The sequence below is a fragment of the Sparus aurata genome, chromosome 1 (genome assembly GCF_900880675.1).
Source record: "Sparus aurata chromosome 1, fSpaAur1.1, whole genome shotgun sequence".
NCBI classification, from domain to species: Eukaryota; Metazoa; Chordata; class Actinopteri; order Spariformes; family Sparidae; genus Sparus; species Sparus aurata.
In genome coordinates this window covers 13371570-13399254 of record NC_044187.1, presented here as the reverse complement: position 1 = coordinate 13399254, position 27685 = coordinate 13371570, and the positions used below count along the sequence as shown (strand labels likewise).

At 40.4% G+C, this 27685-nt stretch overlaps 2 protein-coding genes across 8 annotated transcripts in view; one reads left to right on the top strand and one right to left on the bottom strand.

Moving 5' to 3' along the window:
- Positions 1–19781, bottom strand: part of lrba (LPS-responsive vesicle trafficking, beach and anchor containing) — a 194049-nt gene extending 174268 nt beyond the window's left edge. For all 7 annotated transcript variants that reach the window (XM_030426003.1, XM_030426021.1, XM_030426031.1 and 4 more), the window contains exon 1: positions 18843–19781. In XM_030426003.1, the coding sequence (XP_030281863.1) occupies positions 18843–19028 (186 nt within the window). In that variant the 5' untranslated portion in view covers positions 19029–19781. The remainder of the gene's footprint in view (positions 1–18842) is intronic.
- A 3324-nt stretch (positions 19782–23105) lies between these two features.
- On the top strand, positions 23106–27344 carry rps3a (ribosomal protein S3A). The gene is made up of 6 exons (XM_030428931.1): positions 23106–23259; positions 23943–24046; positions 24470–24657; positions 26114–26322; positions 26699–26808; positions 27173–27344. Exons 1-6 carry the CDS (start codon positions 23198–23200, stop codon positions 27298–27300), a joined length of 801 nt encoding a protein of 266 aa, XP_030284791.1. The 5' UTR covers positions 23106–23197; the 3' UTR covers positions 27301–27344.
- Positions 27345–27685: the final 341 nt, after the last annotated feature.

Below are 27685 nucleotides of genomic sequence, written 5' to 3'. Positions count from 1 at the left end.
AGGAAATTACCCGGCTAAAAGTAACAGGCAGAAACAATGATGCTGCCAAAGCCCCAGCTTGGGGTTATGAGACCCTCCATCCATTGTGTACAGCGTGTGTGTGCGTGTGTTCGTCCTTCAGTTCTCTCCCTAATGAAACTGCAATTAACTCTATGGGTGAAATCATTTGAATATAAAGTAATTTGCCTGCAGGAGACAACAGCAGACATGAACAATAGGAGAATGTCCGTGACAAATCTGTGCTCATCTCGTCTCCAGTTTGTCAGATGGATTTGAATTGCTCCGAACAATCGGTACATCTATCACTTGATATTAAATGTCAGTTTGGACTGAGTTAGACAAGAGGACAGGTCTGTGAGACGATATTAATGATCCGATGCTTGACTGATTTAAGTAAAGTGCCGGCAATTAGTGGTTTCATGACAAAAACATGTAAATGTCAAAGTTAAATTAGCCCCTTACAAGAGGCCTGTAACTGCCAGTGTATGTGTTGTGCTCGTTTTCGAATCCATTTTCAAATAAAACAAAAATTCAAAACAAAATAGGCTGTCAGAATGACCACACTCTCATGGCACATCAGTGGCCTACTTTTTCAACAGCTCTTCTAACTGGATATCTTTTAACGAGCCATCTTGTCAAACCAGAGGCAGTTTGGTTTATTCATCCACGAGAGCCCCCCTCCACACTTCCCCAAACCGAAAACATCCATCACAGTGACCCAAAACATGATTCGTGATATGACAACATCTTATAATCCTGCGCTCTTCACTGCTGATGGGAGACGCTGAAATGGCTCCAGCCGACAGCGAGGTCAACCAAATAATCGGTCCCACTCAAATCCCTCTAGTGCTACGCTGCTGATAGGAGCGAATGAGCTTCTGATGGAGCAGAGGAGAGGAAACAGTGAGACGAGAAGCATGCTTTATATCATGTTCTGGTTAGAATGGAATGATGTCCCTCAAATAGCGAAAGTGAAATAATCTTTATGTAAGGGCAGCGATGATCAAGTTTAATCTCTTGAGCTTGCAGGTGTTAAAGTCGGTCTTGTGCACATTGTTCATTTGAACAAATCTCTTATTTCTATGGAACATTTCTGTTGATAAATCATTTACAGCAAGAGTTTGAAGGATTATTACAATTGAAGGCATTTTAACTACTGGACTGTTTTATTACTGACACTTACTTATTGTTCTGCACTGTGAAAATGAAAAGCTAATTACTTGGATAAATTATAATAATTATGAAAATGGTTTCTACAAAGACTGAGCTATGAGAAAGGACTTTAATTTTTCAGAAAAAAAAATAGCTGATATTATCACCTGGTGTGCAGAGAAAAACTAAACTGCTCAGTAATATATCTGCAAAATATCTGGCCAGTGTTATCTTGTTCCAGTTATGTGTCAGCAGGAAACAGAAGTTCACCAACACTGCAAGAAAAAAACGATGGATGATGGATGACTTCAGCCATGATGAGAGGCTTAGGATTTTCTAATGACTGGAAAGATGCAGGTTCTACTTCATGGCAGTTCAAAGTCACTTCCAGTCACTCACAATATAGGAGGATATTCTCAAATATCCCAACTGACAAAACTTATCCTGAGAGTTTTTTCTTATATTGTCCGATCCTTATTTGGTAAGATCCATCAAGGTCAGAGGATCTTTCTAACAACAGTGTGCTATAAAATAGAGAAAAGAAAAAAATAATAATAAATTGCACTTAAACTGAATAACCCATGTGTTGAAAATCCTTCCAGGTCCTACCATTTTTTTCTCTTGACGTTATTGTCATACATCATGATAAAATGTTATCCCATGATGATCATGGTAACATGTGTCTGTCATATTGCCCAGCTCTGCTCTCTACAGTCTGCAGCTGTCACACCTCACACAGACTGCCTCAAGGCTACCGAAAATACACAACAAAGACACAGAACTCAGAAGGGGTTATGGATCACTATGAGTTTTACAGTTTTGTAACATGGTTGGTTACTAGCTTCTGTTGACAGTATTCACAGAACACCAAACCAACATCCCGCCTGGTCGATGAGCTTGGCACTCTACATTCGTCAAAGCGGGGGTAAAAGGTAAAGTGGCGACAATTATGCATGCAGTGACCATGGAATACAATGGTTCAGTGTTTTGTTTTTTCCTCCTGACTCACTCACTTCATATATAACAAGCTGTTAGTCGCAATACACTTCATGAATATTTTATAAACGTGGCACCAAATACTCTTTTCGTGTTGGAAGCCAACATTGACATTAATTATCAAATGGTGATTATTCAGCTCTAACTAATAAATTATTCTTGGATTTCTACTCATTATTGTTGAATTACATTTAATTTTGAATTGGAAGATTGATCATCTGACGCTGTTGAGAACAGTTTGTCTCGTCAGTGCCACGGTGGCGCTTTCCTCAGAGACAAACGATGACAGAGGAGAGGTACGGTAGGTGCACAGAGATTTTAATAGCTGGATTTCTAAGAATATCTTCAGAAGGGCAACCTGCAAAGCTTTTTTTTTAAAAACAATGGCTGGCCGTCGTTTTAACACAACATTAGATGTGATAATGCCTCAACAGTCGTCTGATCAACACATCTTTTCCTTTGTTGTCTGCCTGAGAACACAAGTTTGGTACAACTAGCAGAAAACTGTAGATAACAGATGGACATAATTGGCCTGCGTAACCCCATGCTGTTTTGCATTACATTAAATTGAACTCTTTTATGCAATCACACATCATTTATCCTGTACTATACCGTCTGCACGGTCTGACGTAAGAAAGATCATAAATTAGAAAAAAGGAAGGCAACTACATAATAAGGACCTGTACAGTACAGAAGTACTGTATATCAGCATTTTCCTTTAGAAGCTTGCTGCTAATTATGCTAGGATTGTCCTCCAAAATATAACTTATAATTGGGTCATTCTGTAGCAACTCACCAATCACTAACTGGTCACTAATCTTAGTTCCTAAGCTCGACACAGGCATCATTTCAAAATTTCAAACTCGTCTGATCTGACAACATGACTACATGTTACAAATCATTCTTAAGGTTTGTTGGATGCTCAGGAAAAAATTCGACCAATTTCAGTTACAAAATTGGTGAGGCTTACACACACAAATACAGACACAAAGAATCATGCAAAATATGACATTTAGCCCCAAATCAATACATGAAATTTCATAGCTTATAGCATTTCATAACTTTTCTTTATAAACAATCTATAGCAACAGCATTCATTACACATAGTGATAACAATGATCCGGCACATACACAAACGTAAGTACAAGCACTTGGGAAACTTTCTGAATCGATGTACAAAGATGCCATTTTTGGGGCCATTTTCAACATTAAGCAAATAAACCACTAGTGAAGCATTACTTAAGGAGGTATAGCTGTAGCTGTAGCTTGTCCTGCCTATCTAGAAATCTCGCTCAAGTTGTAGGGTGGCTGCTACTGTCAACAAAAGGAAAAGGCTTGTCAGGAAATGGTCCTCATTAGACAGTAAAGTCCAGGCTTTAGTGCAGTCTTTTCATTCTACAGAACAACTCTGACCAAAAAAGGTCATCTGCTCATGGAATGAAAATGAATGTTAAAAATGAAAATCAAACTCTCATATGATCTATTGAATGAATGGCTTTCTACTAGAGAAAATCTTCATGTGGCGTCTGTCTGGAATAAGGTGTAAATCATGAACAAAATTCATGTTGAAGAATATGTTTCCTCTGTCAGTGTGAGGCGACTGCCAGGTAGCAGTCATGGAGAGCGGTGTTTTGATCACGAGGTAAACAAAGAATTTCACTGTTTGACACAGCAACTCAATTGTAGTTTGCATAGTGGCAGTAAATAGGAGGCTTGGCTCGGGTACAACGTGTTAAAAATAGCATCTGGATCAGGGAGGTGAAGAAGGGAAGAGATGAACATTAGTGAGGAGTTGTAGTCTGAATGGTGGAGCGGAATGTGAATTGCAACATCACGGACCCACCTTAGTTAGTAAATGGTGAAGCCTGGTGTAAATTAGCAGTTAATGCTCATGTATGTAACTTTAAAGGATAGGCTCACAATTCTGAGCCTGTCTCAAAATAAAAGTCAGGCGTTCATAATTAACAATAAAAGAGGTTTTTCTTGTGTAAAACTCCCTTTCCTGTAATCATTCTTTCTGTTCATACTGACCACTGAACGATCCCTTCGTAATGAACTTTTAATGTAAGTGATGGGGGACTGAAGTTTATCTGAAGCTAAAACAATGTCTTTTAAGTATAAAATTCCCCTCCTTGTCTCCTCAGACAGTGTATCCCCACTGAACAGCAGGGGAAGGACAGTAACAAAAAAGAGGGAATTTTGTATTAACATGATGAGTTGCTTTGATGTATAAACCAAGCGAATGTTAGCTAAACCTAAAATACACAATCTCATTTGCTTGAAAAGAAATGGCAGAGTATCTTATAATAACAACATCATGAAAAATGAATACACATGAATATAACCTGAACCTCTGGAGAAAAGGAGCAGTGATGCTCTTTTGTACAGCAATTGATAATGGAGTGCAACTAATTTTTACACCATTATCTACTGAATAAAATTATCTAGAGACAAGATGTGTCAGGATCTGAGCAGTTTAGCACCTCAGCTAAACAATTTCCTGAAGGATATGAATGGTGAACCAGGAAACTGTCTGCAGCATATCCTAACATCGTTGTTCCACTCTAACCGGCTTCCTGTGGTTTGTGTGTAGCTGTCACTGTAGCTTCCTACATCCATTCATTAACTCTGGTCAACAAAGGATGATCTTAAAAGCTATTGGGGTACAAATGGTAGTATAATGGTAGTGAATCACCTTGAGCATAGAAGTATTCTTTGTTTGCCATCCAGATGTAGAGGCAATCCTTCAGAAAAGACATATGGGTTTCGTAGTTCAAGTATGTTTTAGTGCAACTGTCTGAAGTTTGATTTTAAATGCTAAAATGAACTGAAACTAATGGCAGCTGATAGCGTAAGACAAACGTGTACAATATGCACCAGTATTGTATAGAGTATAATGTATATATTTGTGTAGTATATAATGAATAAGAAGGGGAAAAATAAGCAAAACAACCACTTTGATCTTCAAAAAAGCAGCACACAGCATTGTTTTTGAATGTTTCGCTTGTGGAGACAGTTGCCTCTGGGACACCAAAACTTTTACTGAACCTTGATGACTTGGGCTTGATTCAATGAAACATCCGTGAGGTGAAATGCCAAATTGATAAGCGCAGTGATGTTCCAGCATGAACAAACACAACCCTTTAACATTTACTTTCAGTGGTTTGGTGGTCAGGTGCTGCCTTGTCTGATGGTCCAGTAGATATATGATGGTATGACCTGATGTCGCGACAGGCACCGTTTATGGGTTACTGCATCATTCTTTTGACATCTAAAAAGGGCTTCTGGATGTAAGCTTGACGTGGCTTATGACGTGATGAGAAATATGTTCTGTTTATCTATCCGACTGTATAACCCATCATAACACTCTTGAAATACCATAACTCCGCAGTACCTAATGAAAGCATTGAGAAATTAAATCTCTAGATCATAAAGACAAAACAGCTATTTGCTCAATTAAATGAAAAAAATTACATGTTCGCTTGTCTTCCTCTTCATTACCGACACAGAGAGAAATGCCTACTCTGTGGTTCTGGCACATGATCAAATATCTGGGTGTGCATTGCATGGCCTTCAACTCACCCTTATACCCAGACAAGTTCATTAATTTAGGCTCCGCAGTGTACACACTCCTCCACCTTCCACAACCTTCGCACATCCTCCTCCTCCTCCTTCTCCTAAAGCAGAGCCTGGTACTTCAGGGAAATGCAAACCAAGCAAGAAATGATCTTTCGGAGGGGCTGCATTACAGAGATCCAAACTTTCTTTTTTTTTTGTGTAAATAAATGACTTGAAGAAGATATTGTTTTAACTGTATTGTATAATAAATACTGTAATACTATAATATCAAAAGTACAATTTTGTCTAACTAGACATCGCCATTGTGGGAAAATACTGAAAAAAAAAACCATTCTAATTTCTCTCTGAAACGGCCCAGTTCACTTGATACTGATAGAAAAATCAATGTGACCCTGCCAGATTAAAAAAGGGAGCAAAAACATTAAAGTAAACTTCAGGTAAGAATAACTTGACGTCAAGTTAAGTATGAATAATGGGAGCAAAGCTCTGCTGTTTACACGAGGCAGGATGACACTGATTTACTTTGAAGTCATTTATGATTTAATTGACTGACATTACAGCGATATTACAACAACCAGGAATCGGAGAGCTTCCTTTTATGGTTTGCGTGACTTCGAGGTATAGCATTTATATATGGGTCAATGGCACAGATTTAAACAAAAGTTAACATGTGGAAAAAATGTCTAAAAGTTGAAAATAAAACTAATCAATTTGCAGTGTGCAACCATGTGACAAAGTTTAGAGACGAAGAAGAAAGACCTTGGTGGTTTGGCAAAAAAAGTGTCTGATCAAAAATCCCCCTCCAAGCTACTGAGACAGAACCAGAACATTTTCAACAGTAAACAGTGTTTCACATTTGATTGCGCAGTATTTATTTATGGGCTGCATCTCTTATGTGTTGCTTGTATTCCCTACTGATTGCATGCCAGACCTTGGCAACAGATGAGTTGCTGATGCAGAGAGTGTGAAAGCAGGTCAAGGGTAGAGAGGGAACCATCTAGGGGTTGACAGTCAGGTTCAGCCAATGTTCACTGGAGAGCCAACACAGAGTTAGAGCTACGGTGAGGATACACGCCTCTATGGCTACGTTCAGACTGCAGGGAAATCAGATTTTAAAGCCAGATGTCGACACTAATATTTGTATAATACTGTTTATATATATATATATATATATATATATATATATATATATATATATATATATATATATATATATATATATATATATATATATATATATATATATATTATATATATATATATATATATATAGATATATATATATATATATATATATATATATATATATATATATATATATATATATATATATATATATATATATATATATATATATATATATAATGATCAGATCTCCATGGGTTGCTGCGGTAACAACTTAGGCATCTGTAACTACATATGCTGGTGACGCAGCTTTCAACACAGAAGTTTGAAACAAACAGTCACGCATTCAAGACACATAGCTGACAATTTATGTCAGCAAGCTTGTGTGTGAACTGCTGCTCTCCATGTGGTAGCTTGCTCTGATGCACTTCCCTGAGCCTGGATTTGGCATCCTTGTTGTGTGTCACGCTGGGAGTGACGTAAAATACACTTCTAAATCTGATGGGAGCGGCCAAAGTGTCCAGACCGAGGAAAGACCTGATTTGAATCGCATTTCGAACCAACTCAAAATGTGGTTTGGATCCTATTGCAAAATAGCTTTTCATGTGTTCTAATTTCAACCTGGATACAATCTGCCAATAAAGACTGACATGGGCTAGCAGTCTGAGCATAGCCTAAGTTATGCATGTTTAACTGCATCAAAGTGTCCAAATTCTTGCCATAGCTTCATTGCAACCTTGGGCCTGTACAGCATACTCCCCTTAACCTATAGCCCTGTAACATATTAGCTTGTCAGTCTTGTAAATCAATAAATCAGACTTTATTTGTATAGCACAATTACAACACAGGTCAAAACATTCTAGCAAAAAGCTCAATCACCCAATAATGCACATGAATCTCTGAATGTCTCAGCAAAGAAGACCAAGGAGCCTTGATCGCCATCAACTGTGCTAGGCTTTAGATGTACACTGTTATATCTAGATCAGATTTCTGACACATGATAAAGTTTTGATGTAGCGCACTGAGGAAAATGCCAGATTATATTGTGACCAAATAAATTCGGCAGAGGGCTAGGTTTGGCACACAGACCTCTTTCTGTCGACACCTAATCTTAGCCATCGATCACTAGGCCCCAGTGCAAGCTCACACAATCAAACCCTCAAATTTCAAGCCACATTTTGATTGTTGTGCCATCTGGTCTTACACACACATTGTGGATTTGCAGGTAAAGCCTGCATACACTACGCATGCAATCAAAAGGGTGTGGTTTCTCTACCAATGTGAGTATAACCTCAATCAAACCCAGTTTCAACATGCCAGTTCTATCACACAAATATAGCGGAGTTATATGCATGGACAGACTAAATTACCAAACAAACAAGGGCTGGGGGAGGAAGAGTAATCATGCAGTGTATCTCAGGACTAATACAGAGGAATACGCCACAGGCGAGGCTGCAACTAGAGCATTTGCTTATGAGCAGGGAGGGGAAAAAAGCTACTAAATGGTCACTATTGTGTCAGTATTCAGCAGAAGCTCTGTAAGACAAAGGCTCATTTGTTTGCGGTAAAATATACAGTAGTTTGAACACATCCATTAAATCATAAAGCTAAGAGGATGGCAGGATTTCAAGAGCATCAAACTGCCCCATGCCTACGGCACGTTATGGACTCGACAGAGTATTTGCTACAAACAACTTCATCTGCCCAAGAGTCAGCTTTTTTCAAACGGACACTGTGGGGGCTGGCAAAGAAATCTAAATACTTGGGCAAAATGTGCCTTTTTATTTCACCTTCTTACAAAATAAACTTTATTTTTATTAGTGTGAACAGACTAAAAGCCATGCCATGGGAAATCCATAATGATTACTAGATAGCCTATCTAACAAAAAAATGCGGTCAGACCTCCATCATGGAGGCAGCCACTATTCAATACAAAACCTACAGTTCAACTACTGCTTCAAGCAGAAAAGCTTAGTGCAGTTAGTATTCCGCAGGCTCTCACAGCTCCTGTTTTATAGATGATGCTTGCTGCAACGATGTACAAAAATCGTAACAAAATTGATTCAATCAATTGGAGTAAAGGTTGCAGGGGTCTGGCATCAAGCCCTACACTGAAAGACAATAATTATGGCAATAAAAATGAATTTCATCCGAAAAATACAAAGCACAAGTTTCCAGGCTGTGCTGAATCATGTGAAGACAACTTGCCAAATTCCCAATTCTATCGGAGTAAAACAGGTAGAAGGTGGTGATACAAAACAGAGAAAAAAAAATGTGTGTCACTCTGTGTTAAACCTGTTACAAGCTTCAGTGATCTCACTTAACAATTATATTGTGTTTTCACTGGAGCAAACTCCCCCACCGGGACTCAGGTGAGCCAATACCTTAAGGCTTGTTCATTTTATAAAAAAGGAGCAGCATTTCATAATATGTTTTAATATTCACACATTTTTCAGCATCTAACACTGAAAGTTGGCTAGCGGGCGAGTATTATTAGCATATCATTACACCCCCTACTGTGAAGAGAAGATAGCGGGCCAGGGGGTTAATATTGCCTCCTGTTTAGCCAAAAGCTCTGCTCCAGTGTTCCAGCATGTCAATTTAACCACCATGCTTAGCAGATTAAGCTGGCAGGACTGATGTCTGCATGGTGTGTGCATGTGTTTCAACATTGTGTGATATTAGTCAGTGGGTACATTTTTTCACAGTTGACATATCCTGTGAGTGAATGCACATCATCTTGATTCAAAAAATAGCAGTGAGCTTCATGACCCAGGTCAAATACAAAGTTATGCACCCAAGTTCAAGTGCTGTATTCTGTGGGATGGAAAAACACACAGAGTTTGAACCGATGTGCTCAAACAAAAATATATGCCATTCATGTTTCAGTTTCAGTTTATGGGTCAGTTAGCTAAACTCCAACAGTCACGGTAGCGTACACAGAATAGCAAGACCCACACAGCTACGACATTACAATAATGGGAATTACAGGAACTCTGGACAAAGAGTAACGGATCATATTCTTTGACTTTAGCCAGAGTTGTGTTGTGGGTATTGCCGAACAAGTTTGTGTATGAAAAAAAACATCAAAACTGCCAGCTCATTGGTAACAGCATCACAAGAGTGTATCACAGGAGCTGAATAAAAACAGATTTGTTATGTGTGAAGTGATATTTAAGATGTGTTTTAAGTGACTCACTTACAAAGTCAAGCAGAAATGTTCTAGTCCAGTCATTTAAGTTAGTTTTGCCATCAGGTGCCCCGAGACATTTCCCTTTGGAGTTGGGCTGAGTATTGATTGGGTGCATCGGACTCTGGGGCATACAAGGGATAAACTGAGGGAACAACAACTCCTCAATAGCCTGTGATAGATTCTATGGAAAGTTTTGGGAAAATTAATTCAGAGAGAGGTCCCTGTTGCCACTGCTGACTTGACTTAAATAAGTAGCTGAATGGCTGGGATGATGCAAGAGTTCAGTGAGGTGTCACTTATGCATGTGTGTGTGTGTGTACTTGCACTAGTTGCACTAGGCAAGACTGTGTCAAAACAAAGTGAAAATGGGGCTGCAGCAGAGGATGACATTTAGTCTTTGACAGACTACAGGTTTGTGCTTTTTGTAGGACATAGTCACTGATGGGATATGTTGCCTCTACAAACAATCACATGGAAAAGCCAAGCTGGTTGATCAACAACAAGGAAGTGGAGAGCACTCTTTCAGGTGAAACCTAGAATCGCCAAACATGGCTAACACGGCTCCAAATAAAGATTATTTCACCCAGCTACTGACAGCCTGATTGGCATGCCACTGCCAACATGCACATTTTGGCTGAGGTTATGAACTTCTAAAAGACCATAAAAAAATTATAATATCTGAACTCCATTGAAACTGCAACCGAGATCCATCTATTAACCAGTAGTCTAACTGACCTACGAGTTTAACCTGAATGCAGAGCTGCATTTCCAATCTTCGCTCACATTAACAGAAGACAGAATACGACAAATGGACTGACAAGAAGGTCAAGGTGTCTTTACTGTATAGTCACAAGCAAAAATTACGTCAGCCGTCACTTTTGAGGTGTCGGTCCCGGAAAGATTAGGCAAATTGGTCATTTGCCTAATCTTTCCGGGTCTGTAGCCAAGTTAAAAATACAGACAACGTGCTAAGGAAACCTTATAGTTCCTTGAAAAGTAATTCTGGGTACTTTGGGCAAAAGCTCAGCTCATTACACACTACTAACACAGTGGGTGGTTTGTTTTCTTTTAGATAGTGGTATCTATATAGATTGTTTTGTTCGCACAGATTTGAAGATTTGTCCACTGAGATGCTGTATCTTTCCCACCATAAAAATCTTTTCCAGAATCAGTGTCCCTGTAACTCTGGATAATCCACAGATCTCACTGTCAACAGTTTCATGAGGATAATTTCTTCTAGAGAAGGAGTGATACCGAAATACATGTATGACTATTCTTTGAGTGGTACAGCATTCATTTACATCAAAGTGAGCGGTTCCTAAATTGCCCTTGTGGCCATTTCTTTAGAACCAGTTTAATTAACCGACTTTTGGTTACTGACAGTGTACACCAACAGTTCCTGTTCCCAGTTTCCTGCATCATAACCAGCAGCGCTCTGTTAAACTGGCTTTGTTAGCTGGCACTGTTTATAGAGGAAACAATAAGAGGGGAGCTGTAGGGCCAAGAAGCAGATTACATTATGGCCCTGTTTCCTAAAAACTGGGCACGTCACTGCAGGAAGCAGACACATGCAGAGAAATGATTTGTGACTGGTTAATCCTTCGCTTAACACTTAGTAAATTGACCAGGCTTGAAAAGGAAAATTGAAGCCGACTGCTGTGAATAGAGAGAGGGAGAGACAGTACGCATTAGGAGAATTTGGCTTCGCCAATTTATTGAAAGCCAATAATGAGAAATACCAAGCCACGGTTTTAAAAAAACGCCATAATCAAACAAGTTGTACTTTTTGCTTAACGTTTTGTTATAAAAATAACAAAATAAAAATAATAATTGGTAGTTATCCCTTTTAACCAGACTTCAACAACCGATGAGATTTAGTCTACTATGGCTTCACTCTGCTGACACTTTGGAAAGCATAATGTCTTGTAGAGGATGTATTCAGCTTCCATGTTTACCAACTGTACAAACAACCCAATTAGTCTACAATTAAGTGCACAAAATAATTAAGTCTATAAATAAGTGCACTGAACTCGAGCAAATAATTAGAATTGTGCCTATTGGGTTGAAACATGTATAAACAATAAAGCTTAATGATTATATTGTGCTGTGTAAAAGTGACAGCGGAAAATAACCTTCATCCTAAAACAATCACGTTTGTCCTTTGCAATGAGGAACAAAACAATCCTTTGTGCTAGTTAGTGTCATATGGAACAGGCTGATGTGAAAACAAACATACTGCGATTCTGTTGAATTGGGAAAATACAGAATACGACCACGCAGAGTTATCCTCAAATAGTGTATGTTCAGTTTTTTTTTCCCATTAACATCTCAAAATATGTGTTCCCCAAGATCTTACAGTCTCTTAGTTGACACTCAGCTTTTTCCCCGGAGGGCCTCTGCTTGTTTGTCAGCACACAGCAGGTGATGATGACGGGTACATTATCTGATCTGCTCGGGGGCTAAATAATGACACACCATGACTGGAGTGTCTCTTTTCTGCTTACCTGTATAGTAAGCACAAAGCGGGGCACTCCAAGTATTGGTCATCTGGAACCAGTTCAAGCAGCATGCTGGCTGGTCAAACCTGTGTGCTCACCATCAAGAGGCTCGCTGTGTTGATATTGCAATAACTGTCAATAAGATGTTACAGCCATAACGAGGCCAAGGCATTTGTTTTGGGAAATAAAAAAGAAGGTCACTTACAGAAACAAGCATTAAAAAGGTAAAGGAGTCCTGTCATGCTTATTTAGACAACTGCCCTCAAGGGCTTCAAACTGCTTCGACGCCAGTGGAGAAAGAGGGAAAAGGTGTGACCGTGGAATTGGGCTGATGCGACAGATAACTGAGAGAAGCAGATAGAGTTTCATTCATGTGTCAGATTAGAGGGCTCTTTGTTACTGCCAGAGAGGGCAAAGCATGCCTGGAGAGAGGACAAGGATCGCCCTATCGCTTGTGTTATTGTGTGCAACTGCAGGAATAGTGTTATGTGTGTTTGTTGCATTCCTCTCGACATCATATGCACACGGGCAGGGAATTAAAAAGAAGCTGCGAGCTCAATCGTCAGGGTCAAAGCTCAAATGTTAGTGCAGTGGTTATTGATTTGAAAGGACACTTTTTTTTTTTAACCTGAATCATAAAACGCCTTACCACATACAACCAAAACCCATCTTCAGGGCCAGATACCAACGTGTATGACTGGGGAAATACAATTAAAATGCTTTTCAGATCTTCAAAAAATGACAAGAGTCGTGTATAAAAACTTGTCTGATACCTTGGGCTTTAAAACTCTCACAATCTATGCAGCCATCTTTAGTTTCTTGTTGGTAAGGTTAAAAATACCCTACATCTGCTAAAACTAAAAGATAACGCTGGTAAAAAAAATCAATTTCACGATTTCAAAACCTGATACATAATAAGTTCCAGAGCACGGCCACTTTGCATGATTCTCCCCTGCAGTGGTGCGCAGGAAAGGTACGAAGCAGACTATTTAAAGAAGCACAAGGAAATGCAGCTTAGAACAATTAATTTCACTTATGACAGACTATCTCAAAGGAGGATCCTCTGTGTCAACATCAGTATGATCGCAAGATAAAAGTGGGCACTCAACTCACCATCAAACAGATACCGTGCATGTTCCGCCAAAGAATGATTCCTTAAAATAATACTGAACAAATAGGATGAAAAGAAAAAGCAAGGCTGAAAGGTACAACAAAAGTAAGGTGTCCACATTGTCTGCAGAGCCCCATCACAAAGGAAACTAAAAACCAGCATATAACATGAAATATTTATATACCAGAAACATAAGAGGACTTTTAAGCTATAGCTCAGCATAATATATATATATATATATATTTAGTTTTAGACTGGCAGTTATATGTTCAGTAGCTCAAAAGAGAGAAGAATATATGAATTTGACATCCAACACTAGGACCCTGACTACAAGTTTAGCCAAAGTTACATTCCTCTCCACATACTTACTTATCTCCAGTGTCACCCGACAGAGGAGCCGTGAGCCTGCAAGTCTGGCAGCTTTACATTCGTCAATGGTTTACAGAGTCCTGGAAGACTGAGCGATAATTTAACTGATATTGTTTTTTTAAAAAGACACACAACATCAATAAAACAAACCATGCACAAAAGATCACAATGCACCAATAATCTTGCATCATGCATGGTTTGTATATTGGATCCTCACTGTAAATGGACTTGCATTTATAAAAGCAGCTCTACTGTCCACTCAAAACATGCCATATTTACATATTCTCATACTGACGCTGCATTGCAAGGTGACAACTCGCACAACAGTGCTGTCCATCCAAGGTGCCCGACGATATTTCAGCCGTTCACACATTGACTCATCAAGTCGGGAGCAATTTGGGATTCAGTGTGTTTCCCCAGGACACTTTGTGATGCAGCCGGAGCCCGGACAAACGACTGACCTTCCAATTAGTCGACGACCAACTCTACCACCTGAGCCCCAGTTGCCCCAAATATCAACAAACTGTCAACTATCAGCATACACAGTACACAGTTTATATAGCAGAGGCAGATCTCAGTGGAGTAGACGAGGACTTTAATTGTCCATTAAGCGTCATGTTTAGCTAATGTTTATTCTCCTGTCCTTCCACATTTATCATAAAAGGACCCCAATGCTCTAACTGTCTTTCTTTAATCGAAAATATGGGGTGGTCATTTTATGTTATGCACTTTCAGCTGCCTGCTAACAGTTCACTTGCTAACAGTGCCTCAGTGCTGACTAAAGGTGACATCAGAGTAAACGGATGCATCAATCAGCAGCATTTGCTGCAGACAGCCCCACTGAGAATTAACACCCTACTCTGCAGCTCCTTGCAGCTTTCAGCATATTGTTTTGGTTAGCCAGACAAAAGAAACAATGCTGCTTCCTGTAAATCTGTGGCCAGCCACTTACAACACAGTAGCTCACACAAACCGACTGCATGCTGCATGCCTTGAAAAATGTAGTGAACAAGTGACTGGTGAAGAAAGTCAAACATTTACCAAGCCCAAGTTTCCCAGATATTTTTCTCAAGAGCTGGCAGACCGAACCAAAACACCAGTGACCATTGGACTTGAAGTTTGACAGGCAGCCAAAAATAGGTCTCTGATGGTTTGCTAGATAACTTTGTTCACCGCTAACTTTTCGCAGTACAGGAAGCATTATGTATAATCGGTTTGTGTGATCCTGTGGGCTGGGAGCTGCTACCAAATATTTTATCTGAACCCGTATGGTTTGGGGTTTTTTTTTGGTGCCACAATCTCAACAATTAGATCACTGTGGTAGAAAGCTGCATTGTGCTGAGAAGTAGGGCGTTGATTCTCAGAGGAATTGGAAGTAGCCTTTTCACACAGTTATTAGTCCTTCTGATTCTGTGTAAAACACACTGCTTATTGCTACTCTTAAAAGGTTAAAGAGAAAAAAATATGCCATTAAGAGCTTTTTTATTCCAAACTGAGTGCAGCCTTGTGTCAATGTTTTGAACAGTAGTGTTTTCATTGAATTTTTTTTTTTTTTTTTTTACCTACAATGACCAAAACCGTGATAAATACTTTAATAAATAAAATCTTAAAGACCCAGCAAAACCACACAGGTGATTTCAATTACTCTGGCTGAATGGACCTCAATTCAGGTTGAAGGGTGATGGAGCTGTGCTTTGTTGTTTATACACACCCACACAGACCTGAGGAGAGGTCTAATCAGACAACATAAGTGACAACACCTGTGTGGGAGGTCTATAGGGGCCTGAATAATACACAACTAAAAGCTTACGTAAAGAAGGTCTAACTTTCCGTACATTGTCCTCCTATGCAGCAAAAACACCAAATTTACTGAGGAAGGTTGTGTGTAAACCTGACATTTAATTTAATCAGGCACTGGGGAGAAATGCTGTAAAAACGCCGTATCTTGAAGTGCGAACTACTGCACCTGTACTCGGTTTTAATGCATGAAAAGCCAAATCAAATTTAGGAAATATGTTGTGAAGTGCATTGCCTCTAGCGAAGCAGCGCTGTGTAGTAGAATGCAAGATAGTCTTTAACTACAGTCCATCACACAGACAATTACCATTTTTTTAATTAAAAACAGTAAAACATTACGGATACCAGCTAATACTAAGAGATATTCATGTTGTTATAAAAAGGGGATGCCATTCTCTGGTTTACTAAGCTTTACTTCCACTTTTTATTGAAGCGGATTTACTGTAGCACCTTATATAGATATCCAGCTGGCGTGGACCAGATGTTCCGAGAGAGAAATGTGTATTGTGAGGTACAGCTTCTTTGACTAAATGAGACTATGAGATACACTCTTATTACCTCTTTAGCGACTCCAGGCAAAAACAAAGCCGATATAATGGGCTGCTTTCTTTAAAACAAGGGCATGCTGGTGTTGATAACCCCAGCACATGTGTCACGAGTCATGACAAATACTGTTTTGGGTAACATTATTCATGTGTTGAGAAAACTACGTTGTTGACCAAACACACGGTAGGACCGAAGAAGGCTGCAAAAAGAGAGAAGAAGAGGAAAAAGAAGAAGAATTTGGCCAGTATATAGTAAATCACATTATCGGCCGGGTGGAGGGGTGAGCAGAGGATGTGGAGGGCATGAGAGACAGAGTGCGGAGGGTGGCGAGCATAATGAAATGCATGGTGCCATTTCTCAAAGCCCTAAAATGACACTGACCGCGCCAAACATGGAGTCCCAGTGACACAGGCAGAGCTGCTGCACACTGATATTCCTGTCAAAAACATATGCCAGGCTGTCTCTCCAGCTCATTTCTGTGCCATAATGATGACGTCTCCAGGTAGAAAATGCAAAAAACATATAATAATTAGTAGTCTGTGCAAGTGTAAAAACAAATATTCCATCTAAAATCACTATTGACATTGTTTTTTGACTCTTAATAATGATAATAATAATAATAAAAATAATAATAATAATAATAATAATAATGACAATTTCCAGCCATGTTTGTGCTGACGGAAACTGGATATTTTTGACAGGAAGTCGAGACAAAACCAGGTGTTTCTAATGACATCTCTAGCCTTGTATGTGCCAACAAGAACCGGTATTTTAATCAAAAACATGATCTTGGGGCGACCGTGGCTCAGGTGGTAGAGCGGGTCGGCCTATGTTCGGAGGGTCGGCGGTTCGATCCCCGGCCGGCCAACTGCTTCATGGTCGTTGTGTCCTTGGGCAAGACACTTCACCCACCTTGCCTCGTGTGAATGTGTATGACTGCTGTATGTTTGAGGTGGTGGTCGGAGGGCCTGTAGGCGCCATGCTTCCGTCAGTCTGCCCCAGGGCAGCTGTGGCTACTACCGTAGTTTACCACCACCAGTGTGAATGAATGGAACCTGGAACCCTGTCAAGCGCTTTGGGTGACTTGAAAAGCGCCATACAAATCCAATCCATTATCTTCTCCTAACTATGTGGTTTTAGTGCCTAAATGTACCAGATCATGAGCACAAAACAGTAACTCATAACCATGAGCCAAGTGCAGAGTTCTGACCTTACAGCTTATATTCCTGCCTTGTTTTCAAAAAAAGCTCCATCTTGTTTACTAGTACATGCAATAAAGTTGCAGCTGACTGAGGAACCATGTCATTGAAACCATTAGTTGATGATTAACCTGCAACTATTTTGATAGAAGTGGTTGTCTCCCTCTCTCTTTCTGTGGATGATGGAGGGGCCTTGCGTTTAGCCGTGCAACAGCCTCATGAGAAGTAACTCTACTCCAGTTTCATTTGCCTCCACTGTGGGGGTTGTCACAAATTTAGGTGACTACGGACAGGGAGGATGAGCCTCCCTTTCCTAGAAAAAAAAAAAAATAAGAGTCCATTGTGTTGCCACAGTGACAAAGCAGTTTTGCAGGTTCCACCTTCACCTTTCCTCCCTCTCTCTCTTCCTCCTACCCAACCCGCCGAGCTCTGGTTGAGCACTGCTCTCTCCTTCACGCTAAACTTCCTCGTTAACCGGTAGTTTCATTCATTCTCGTGTAGGAGCTGCAAAGTCATTTCACAACACGTCGGGCAGCCAAAGGGGCCATCAACGCCGCAGACAGCTGTGTAAGGACTTCAGGGTGGCCAACAGGTAGTGGACAGATAAGGCACACACACACACACTCTGCCTGACCTGGATATGTCACACACAAATAAAGCAGCAGCTGATTTGCTTTCAACAGCTTTTCTGCCGTGATGATTCTTCAGACATCGGTCTTCATGTCATATTCAATTAAAGCCGAGGCATGGTGTGTTTTCCATTTGTGCAAACCTAATCATTACATGTTATAAACGTGCAGTACTGAGACACTGAGAATTTTAAAATAGTACAATTTCAAACATTTCAAAAAGTGGGGGAAAATAGGCTACTAAGAAGTGAAGCATGATATTAAAACCTTGATGAAGGCACCACAGTAGTCCTGACACTTAAAGCTGCAGACCAAGATATTAAAACTACAATATATAAAATAATACTGTTTGAAATGAGGTCAGCAAGGACGATAAGGGCAACTAGTAAAAAGGCAATTTAGCAGGTGACTCATGCCAGTTTCCAATGTGGGCCATAAAGTCACAATGAAACAACTGGAGCTAATGTCGTTCCACTTAATCTTAATCTCCATTAAAAAAAAAAAAAAAAAACACTCCTAGATCATCGACGCCTTTTCATGCAGATGAAGGATGATGTCAGACTTTTTGCAAAACGTTAAATTAAGTGTCAGTGCCACAGTGTGACAGGGCTACCTCAGGCCTATCCTGAGCTCTCATAATCAGCTTACCAGGTTGAACACCGTCTCCACAATGTCTCGGTTGGAAACTTCCCCAACTTCCACCAGGCCGGCGAGCACGGCGAATTTCATCCTTATCCCCCTGATAGGCACCCCGGGGTTGAGCGCCATGGCGCCCGGTCTCCCGTCCTTCCCATCACCTGGCTGCGCAGCGCCCGCCGTCTCCTCGCTAGCCATTGCTAAAGGAAGGAAGGGACGGGACAGGTGGCGTTCACAGGTAAGGCACCTGTTCACCTCCTGATGGTGACAGTGCAGCCGACGTCGGAGGGGAAAAAAAGAAGGGATCTATCTCCCCTTCAGCTGAGTTGTTGACAGTCTACAGGCACACAGACCAAACGTTTTCCTCCCCATCCAAGACAGTTTTAACGAATGAGCCTCGAAAGTAGGCAACAAAACAAGGCGCACGCAGGATTTTTGCCGTTGACACTGCGAGGCTGGAAATGTCACCGCTTCGCTCCACAGTGAACTACTCCTCTCTCTCCCCCCTGGTCCGTAACTTGATAGCAGACGGATGGATTAATGCTGTTAAAAAAGCCGTGAGGAAGTCTGCTGCAGGTAACGAGGAGAGGAGCAGGTGAGGCAGAGCTCGCCCCCTTAACCTGGTTTCTCTTCCCCGCCGCTCGGTCAAACGGCGAACGAGGATACGGTGACTTTAATGCCTCCGCACAGCAGTGGAAGTTGCTATTGTCACTGAGTCCAGACACTTGACAGGTAGCGCGCCTGGCAGGAGCGAAAACTCACAAACTGGAGGGGGCAAGTCCGCCAGCAGCTCCGGTGGAAGTCGACGAATGACAGAGGTCCGCTCGGTCCTCCCCGGCAAACTCCACAGACTTGCTTAAATGTCAACGTTCACCCAGCTGCGCTGCATTCTCTTCCTGATCTACCCCGGTAGCTTCAGCTCGTCAGCGCCATGACAGTGTAGCCCTTGAGTTGGCGGAGCATGCGCAGTGGGGAGCTGGGTCTATTCAGCTCGATGGCAGGTGTGTCGCTCAGGTGACTTTGTAGCACGACGCACTGGGACCGACTGGAAATCAACAGCGCTTCCTCACGGACATAGACACACACACACACACACACACACACTCTACTTCAACACTCTGACAGGGAAGTGATGGAGAGTAACTCACTGTACTTTACTCGATTATTAATGCTGCTTTATGCAAGCACCACTACATATGGTGCTTTTTACTCCACTACATTCATCCCACTGCTAGTTAATTTGCAGAGCTGAAAATATGGGTTTGTGTTAGATAAATATCAACTTTATTGTTCCAATGCAGCTGATCAATAACAAATAGTAGGCTAGAGATGAGATAAGTAATTTAAAGAATGAAGGTAGCATGTGATATACTACTTGAACATCAGCAAGACACAAAATAAACCAGAAAATATGGGTTCATGTCAGAGAAAATAAACTTTATTGTCTCATCCCAGCTGAACAAGAACAACTAGCAGGCTAGAGGTAGGCTAAGTAATTAAAAGAATAAAATGTAGCATGTAATATACAACAACATCAACTAGACACAAAATAAACTGGAAAATATGGGTTCATGTCAGAAAAAACAACTTTGTTATTCCAACGCAGCTGAACAAGGACAAATAGGCTAGAGATTAGCTAAGTAATTATAAAAGAATGAAGGCAACATATGTAATAATAATGAGTAATAATTAGTAATAATAATCTAATGATGTAATAATAGAAAAAACACTCGGCATTATGAGTGCTTTGACACTTTGAATACATGCTGCTGGAAACACTACTAAACATAAATCTAGTTCAAGTTAAAATCAAGTTAAACTACTTTTGCCACTAATCTAAAATAAATGCAATAAATGCCTTTATATGTGGACTGACAACCTTTTTATTGTTACTTCATAGTTTCATGTAGCTTTAATCACTGCAATTAGGAATTTAATGCACCAGTAACAAAACTGAGCCGGGCGGTACTTTTACCTACTACTACATTACAAATACTCAAGGTGTGATGAAGAAATTCTGGAAAACTTGCAGTGCTGTTATGTTCCAGGACTACATGCACTAAATGGTAGATTAACTAATTAAATTGCCTAATTTAGAGGGTAGACTTTATTTTCAGAGGAGACTGTAAAAATGTCGATCGCTGAGATGAACTGAGATGAAAAATCATGCATTAGAAAATAACAGATGAAGAAATAGGCTACTATAAATAAAAATGTAACAAATGAAAGGGAAACTCGTGTCTTAAGATAGTGTAAAATGTTCAACAAGCACGAAACACAGCTTCAAGCAGCGAAAGAAGCAGAAAGTGGGGTTTAAGTCTATTTAGAACAAAAGCACATTGACAGATGTCTGCATCCTGAGGCAGAGGAGACCAAACATAGAGGCAAAGTGACAGCTCTGCTTTGCTTGCCTTTTCACATTATCACCAACAACCCGTGCAATGTCAGAACCGTACATAGGTGAACACAGGAGAGGTCCCAGTTTCATCCTTGTCTGTTATTGCATGAAATCCAAATTAAACCAAACCCTGAATGTCATGATATGTACATCCTCTCCTTTCTCTGCTCAAACCGTTGACATCATATTTGCTGTGCAGGATGGTTGAGCAACTAGGAGTGCTGTTGCCACAGCGGCAGCTGTCGTCACTGACCTCCCACTAAAGTGTAGCTGAGTCCTCAGGGACCCTGGGAGTCATGGAAGCCAGCAGCACCACCCATGAGATGCAAGCGCCATCTCTAATGTGATGACCTGAGAGCATCAGACTTGTTCACTGCAGCCGAAAGGTAGACCCGCTTAAATAAGGCTTTGAAACGCTTATACTGACCTTTGAAATGAACAGGAACCATGCCTTATTAGTTTTGACTAACCAGCCACTAAAGAGATAATGAGACAGGCACATCAACCTTTTACTGCAATAGTCTTTTGCTCTTTTCTATCTATCTTGCATCCAAGATGGATTATCTGAGCAGCAGAATATAATTTCTGCAAATAGTTCAGTGTCGAGTTTGACTGTGACAAACTAAAGTTTGCGAGATTCACCGTAAACACACAGAAAGCAGCAAAAAGTACATTAATGATGATAAAAGAAAGTTCAATAACTTTCATGTCAGTCTTATCTTGATGGGTGTTCAATCAATGCATACGACATTTTAGATTTTAGATTAAATGAAAATAAAAACATAGAAATGTAAATAAGGAAAAGAAATCAGAAATGCTGAGCCATAGTCGTTTGTGTTGGGACATGCGTTTACCTTGAATACATTTTATCAACAGACAAAATTCTTCCCTTTGTTACAGTAACAGTTTGGGTGGCTATCAAGATACACACCTGTATGACGCGTTCACGCACCTGAATGACGTGTTCACACACCTAGGGACTGGTTCTGCCTGTTAAGAGATGAATGGATTTTATTTTATTTTCCAAGTAATCAAAGCACTATTTCTCAGAGCTTGAATAACTTCTTATGTATAAAGTGAACACAAAGCATTGCCTTATGTACACAAGCAAAAACATGCTGCAACATTTTGAATTTGATAAAGTATAATAAAGATAAAGAATAAAGAATATCTACATTAATTGTGAATTTACACACAACTGAATGATGTTGAATTTATATCTCTGAAATATTTTACATATTTGCTATTGTTCAGATTCATGTAGATTGGAGTTCCTATAAATTCCCAGCAGTTGGTTGTAGTGGTTGTTTTTCAATTTCAAAAACTTGATGTATGTCAGAAACTAGATGACACCAATTTTTTTCTTTCTTTGTCTATATTTATTGATTTCTGAACCTATTAGGGCTCTTTTTTATTTCAGTCATCTTAAAAGTCCAAAAGATGTTAACCACATTAAACTTTAAATCTATTAAGTTTAGCATACAGACAATCCAGTGTATTGGATTGTGCAATGTATATATCATAGATATTATTTTAAGGCTCATTTCATTTTCTCTCCCCTAAATTACTGAAATATGGTCTGTTGTAATCTGTGGTTAAGTAATTAACCAATGTATTAACTTTACCAGATTGTTAACCCTTTTTAATGGACACCTGTGCAACTTCTTTTTCTAGCTTTCTTCAACTGGTTTTCCGACTTAATCATTTCAGTTGTGTTTAAATCAAAAGTGTTTACAATAAGGTGCTCAGTTGTTTATGACATTAAAATCATTGTGGCATTTGTTTTCTTTCAAAGACACCACAGAAAACTGTCTTTTACTTGGTAAAGTTATTACACGAGGCTGTGCAACAGAGGGCGCTAAAGAAGCCGCAGAGCCTCGCGAGATAAGACAAATCTCACGTCCTCGGTCTTTCTCTTTAATTCTCGCGGGATTTCGTACTTCCTCCTCTTTCACTCCCTGTAGCCAACATGGCAGTCGGCAAGAATAAGAGGCTGACCAAAGGCGGCAAAAAAGGTGCCAAAAAGAAGATGTAAGTAGCAAATTCACACATTAGTACACGAAGCAGGCTTTGCTTTCTTCATTAGTAGCAGTTTGGTGGAAAAAAATTTAAGGATGAAGCAGATTTTGATTAGATGCTACAGGGTCGGTGTTAGTCTCGTCATCGCCGGCCTCTGGCGCTGGACGGAGGTGAAACATGCTGTTTCCCTATAGTCTGCACTGCTGTACTTTGTCATAACGCAGTTGATATAATCATACTTGTGTATTTAATTTCCAATGCATTGCTCTGTCTAAGGAAGCGTAACAACCCGTAGTAGTTAAATCGCATATATACGGCCGGTAATGTTATTTGTGAGTGGCTAGCAAGTGTTAGCATGGATTTAGCCGAGCTTGGCTATCAACATGGCAGTCAGACGCCGCCGTTAATCTATTACTGATCTGGAAGATGGTGCTGTTCACAAACTGATCAAGCGGAGTGTCTTAATTATATAGTGACGTTGTAGGTCAAAACGGCACCATCCAACCGGTCTGTTGGAAGTAAATCCTCCACAGTGCCTGCTAGCCCGATCGGTGTCCCTTGCAGTGCGTGCTCAGCCGGCTTGCTAGCAGCGTGTCTGTCCTCTAGCTCGCAAGCACACAGTCCATCTATTATTCAGCTTGAACTGATTGTGCAGATGGATGAACTCATTTTTCTCGTTTGTTTCTTTCGTACAGTGTGGACCCTTTTTCCAAGAAGGACTGGTATGATGTCAAGGCACCAGCCATGTTCAACATCCGCAATCTTGGCAAGACCTTGGTCACCAGGACACAGGGAACCAGTAAGTCTATGTAGTTAAGATATTAAACAGTCATAGGTTGAAGATGGTCAATGGTGGGGCTGAATGAAACTTGCAGTGTACCCATGTGCTAGCTGTGGGAAGGCATGATGACAAGCCATGACCATGATCTCCTGATTAATACCAATAGAGATCAGCTGATGTTCCCTCACAAGAAAGACATATCAGTAACTGGAGAGGGATGAGGCAGGTTTGCATCAGTAAACCTGTCTTCCAAACTAATATGGTTGAGTGGAAAATCCTCTGTTTAAAGGATGAAATGTCATTACAACATTGCTGTTTAGCTGAGCTTGCCACACTCTTGTTGTATTGGCAGCGTATGAACTGGTTCTGCCCCAAATGTTGACCTCTAATTCGTAAATGTGCTTTTTCACTCACATGTACACCTTTTTCACTACCACTTAGGAATCGCCTCCGATGGCCTGAAGGGACGTGTGTTCGAGGTGAGCCTCGCTGACCTGCAGAACGACGAGGTGGCCTTCCGCAAATTCAAGCTCATCACCGAGGATGTTCAGGGCAAGAACTGCCTCACCAACTTCCACGGCATGGACCTGACCCGTGACAAGATGTGCTCCATGGTCAAGAAATGGCAGGTAATGATCTTGGAGCCTTTTTTTTTTTTTTTAAACAAAGGATACTGAATGTCCTTATATAGATATAAAATTGATCCTTGCTTGAAGGTCTTATGATTATCAGTCTTTTGATATTTGATAACTAGCCCTGTTTTCATGGTGATCGTTTCCACAATGAAAACATAATGTTGAGGTTTTTATGCCTTTTAAAAAAATAAAATAAGCAAGAGAACACCTAAAAGATGAGCTCGCTTCAAGTGCAGTGGTGGTGTACAAGCACAGTTGGAAGGCTAGTTTTCGGTGGGTTTAAATCTTTAAGGCTGCCTGGGAGGTTTTCACAGGAATGTCAGTCGAGGTGTCTACTTTTAGGTATATGACTACTACAGTAGTAAACTGAGACCTTATTAGAAGAGTGGTTGCGGTTTCCTTGAGTAAAGCAAAACAGTCCTTTTTTGTTGGCCATAAGCAATCATGTTACTTTAGTTGATCTCGGCTACACATTAGTTGATTTAAGAGATCATATTATGATAATGGAGCAAATGGGTGAAACGGCATTGTTTCAAAAAAAGGGAGCCATTTGTGAATCTGAGTTAGATTAAATTATAATGGAGTTTGAGGCAAACTGTAAGCTGACGTGTTCCTTTTTATTATGAGATGGCAGTTTTTTGTCAGTGTAAGGTCTCCTGAAAGCCCATAATTCCTCCCTAATGGATGTGACCATTGTCAAAGCCACCAGTGACATTGTGTTGCCGTGCCGCTCAGTTGCAGCAAACCCTGACGCAAAACTGTCATGACACTTTGTTAAAAGCAAAGCAGAGTGGCTTCAGTTAGACTGCATGTCATCCAGCTTTGTTCAGTAACCATATAGGATGAAGTTATAAACAATGCACAGAAAACTCTGTCCACTGCCTTTGGCAAGGAACAGTACAGTGAAGGCAAAAGTTTGTTTGGGGTACAACATTTTTTGAGCATGGAAAACCATTAGGTTTTTTTATCGAGCTTTGTGAATGTGAAGGAAAGGTGAAGTTAGGTTGCTGTTGAATTTGTTCACCTTAATTAACCTTGGGTAAAAGTTGCAAATGATTTTGACTATTGTGAGGACCGTTTACTACGTGATCTTGGTTTGTTAGCTGTGGATGGATTGTCATACAAAACTATTCATCCTTCATTAACTGCATATCTGTTGTGCTTTTTAGGATTTTACTATTTCCAAGCAATTTTAAATATGCAATAACAGACGCCAAGTGAACAGAACTGGGATGTGTCGCCAAGCTTCTGATAATGTACCTTGATTTGAAGAAAGAAATATAATATGATATAAGCAGGCAGGGAAAGATGAGCACACATTTGGATTACCAAACAGTTTAGATCTTATAACGCAGCTGCTATAACAAATGAAAAGGTTGGAGGTTGAGACTGTTGAGAGTAATCTTCCCTACAAAGTCTAATCGGCATTTATCTATTTTTTTCCATTCAGACCATGATTGAAGCCCATGTGGATGTAAAGACCACCGACGGCTACCTTCTTCGTCTGTTCTGCGTGGGTTTCACAAAGAAGCGCACCAACCAGATCAGAAAGACCTCCTACGCCCAGCACCAGCAGGTCCGCCAGATCCGCAAGAAGATGATGGAGATCATGACCCGTGAGGTTCAGACCAACGACCTGAAGGAAGTCGTCAACAAACTGTAAGTTGAAGTTTGTCCTGCCCGTGAAAATGGTAGCGTCATCAAAATAAGTCTTTTTTAATTGCATCTTCAAGACATTGGCCTGTCAGTTGTTGCTTGGTTACTAAAAATGGCATAAGCCTATTCACTGAGTAATGTGTTTACAGTTTAAGTCTTTGGTTTCACTAATTTAATTTCCTGTTAATCACCAATTGTTCTCATCTTTTATTTAAAGCTTGTCAGCTGTATAATTTTTTTTTAACCAAATATATGTTGATCTTTTCAGTCACTTGGTCCAACATGCCAGTTTGTATAGGCTTACTGCTGACTCTGAAATGGTTTTTGAATTGGGATTACCTCTTTGCATCAATGTGTTGTATATTGTTTTGTGTTCCAGGATCCCTGACAGTGTTGGCAAGGACATTGAGAAGGCCTGCCAGTCCATCTACCCTCTACACGACGTCTACGTCCGCAAGGTCAAGATGCTTAAGAAGCCCAAGTTTGAGTGTAAGTGATGCAGTTTTAACAGACTACACAAGTGCATTTTATCCCCGTTTTGCCCCGTGGGAACAGATGATGACATACTGTTTCGGCTCCATATGACGGCCTGATTACTTCCCATTGAGATCAGCTGACGTTCCCTCACCAAAAAATAGTTTTCAGTAACTATGTGGAGAGAGATCAAGCAGATTTGCAACAGTTGGGACTGTTTTCCAGACTAATATGGTTGAGTGCAAAATCCTAATAGGGGTGAAGGATGACATTATTACATCACTGCAGTTATTGGCTTTCCATCTGCTTAAATGTGCCAGTGCCTCTCGACCCTTCAGTCATGAAGCTGAGTTAAAAGCTGTTTTGTGTTCTGTTGCAGTGGGCAAACTGATGGAGCTCCACGGTGAGGGCGGTGCCGGCAGCACTGCAAAGGCAACCGGTGAGGACACAGGAGCCAAGGTGGAGAGGGCTGATGGCTATGAGCCCCCCATCCAGGAGACGGTCTAAAACACCCTGACAGATTTAATAAAAAATGTAAAATGACCTACAAACTTCTGTGCTGTCTTTTCTGTCTTGGTGTAAAAGTTGTAACTATATAGAACCAACATGTTGACATGTACAGCAGCTATTGTGATCTTTGGGAATATAGGTGTAAATATGGGGCTTGAGCTGTATACAACTCTTGGCATTAAGGGAGTTTTTATTTGCATTGCAAAAAAGAGTAAATATTGTCTCAAACTGCATTCGGTTCTGCCTGTACCAGTCCAGGGGAAATGGTTTCCAAGATGTTAAAATCGAGCGTTAATGAGGCAGAACAACCCAACTGTGCTCAAATGACCTCAATCTGGTAGCAACTCATTTTCCTCTGACGTGACCTTTTCTTAAATCATAT

What these genes read in the sequence shown, in the direction of transcription:
- rps3a (XM_030428931.1), top strand. Translation starts at nt 23,198, where the DNA reads ATGGCAGTCGGCAAGAATAAGAGGCTGACCAAAGGCGGCAAAAAAGGT. An exon ending in AAAGGTGCCAAAAAGAAGAT is followed by an intron (nt 23,260 to 23,942) that starts GTAAGTAGCAAA and finishes TCTTTCGTACAG; the next exon opens with TGTGGACCCTTTTTCCAAGA. An exon ending in AAGGAAGTCGTCAACAAACT is followed by an intron (nt 26,323 to 26,698) that starts GTAAGTTGAAGT and finishes TTTGTGTTCCAG; the next exon opens with GATCCCTGACAGTGTTGGCA.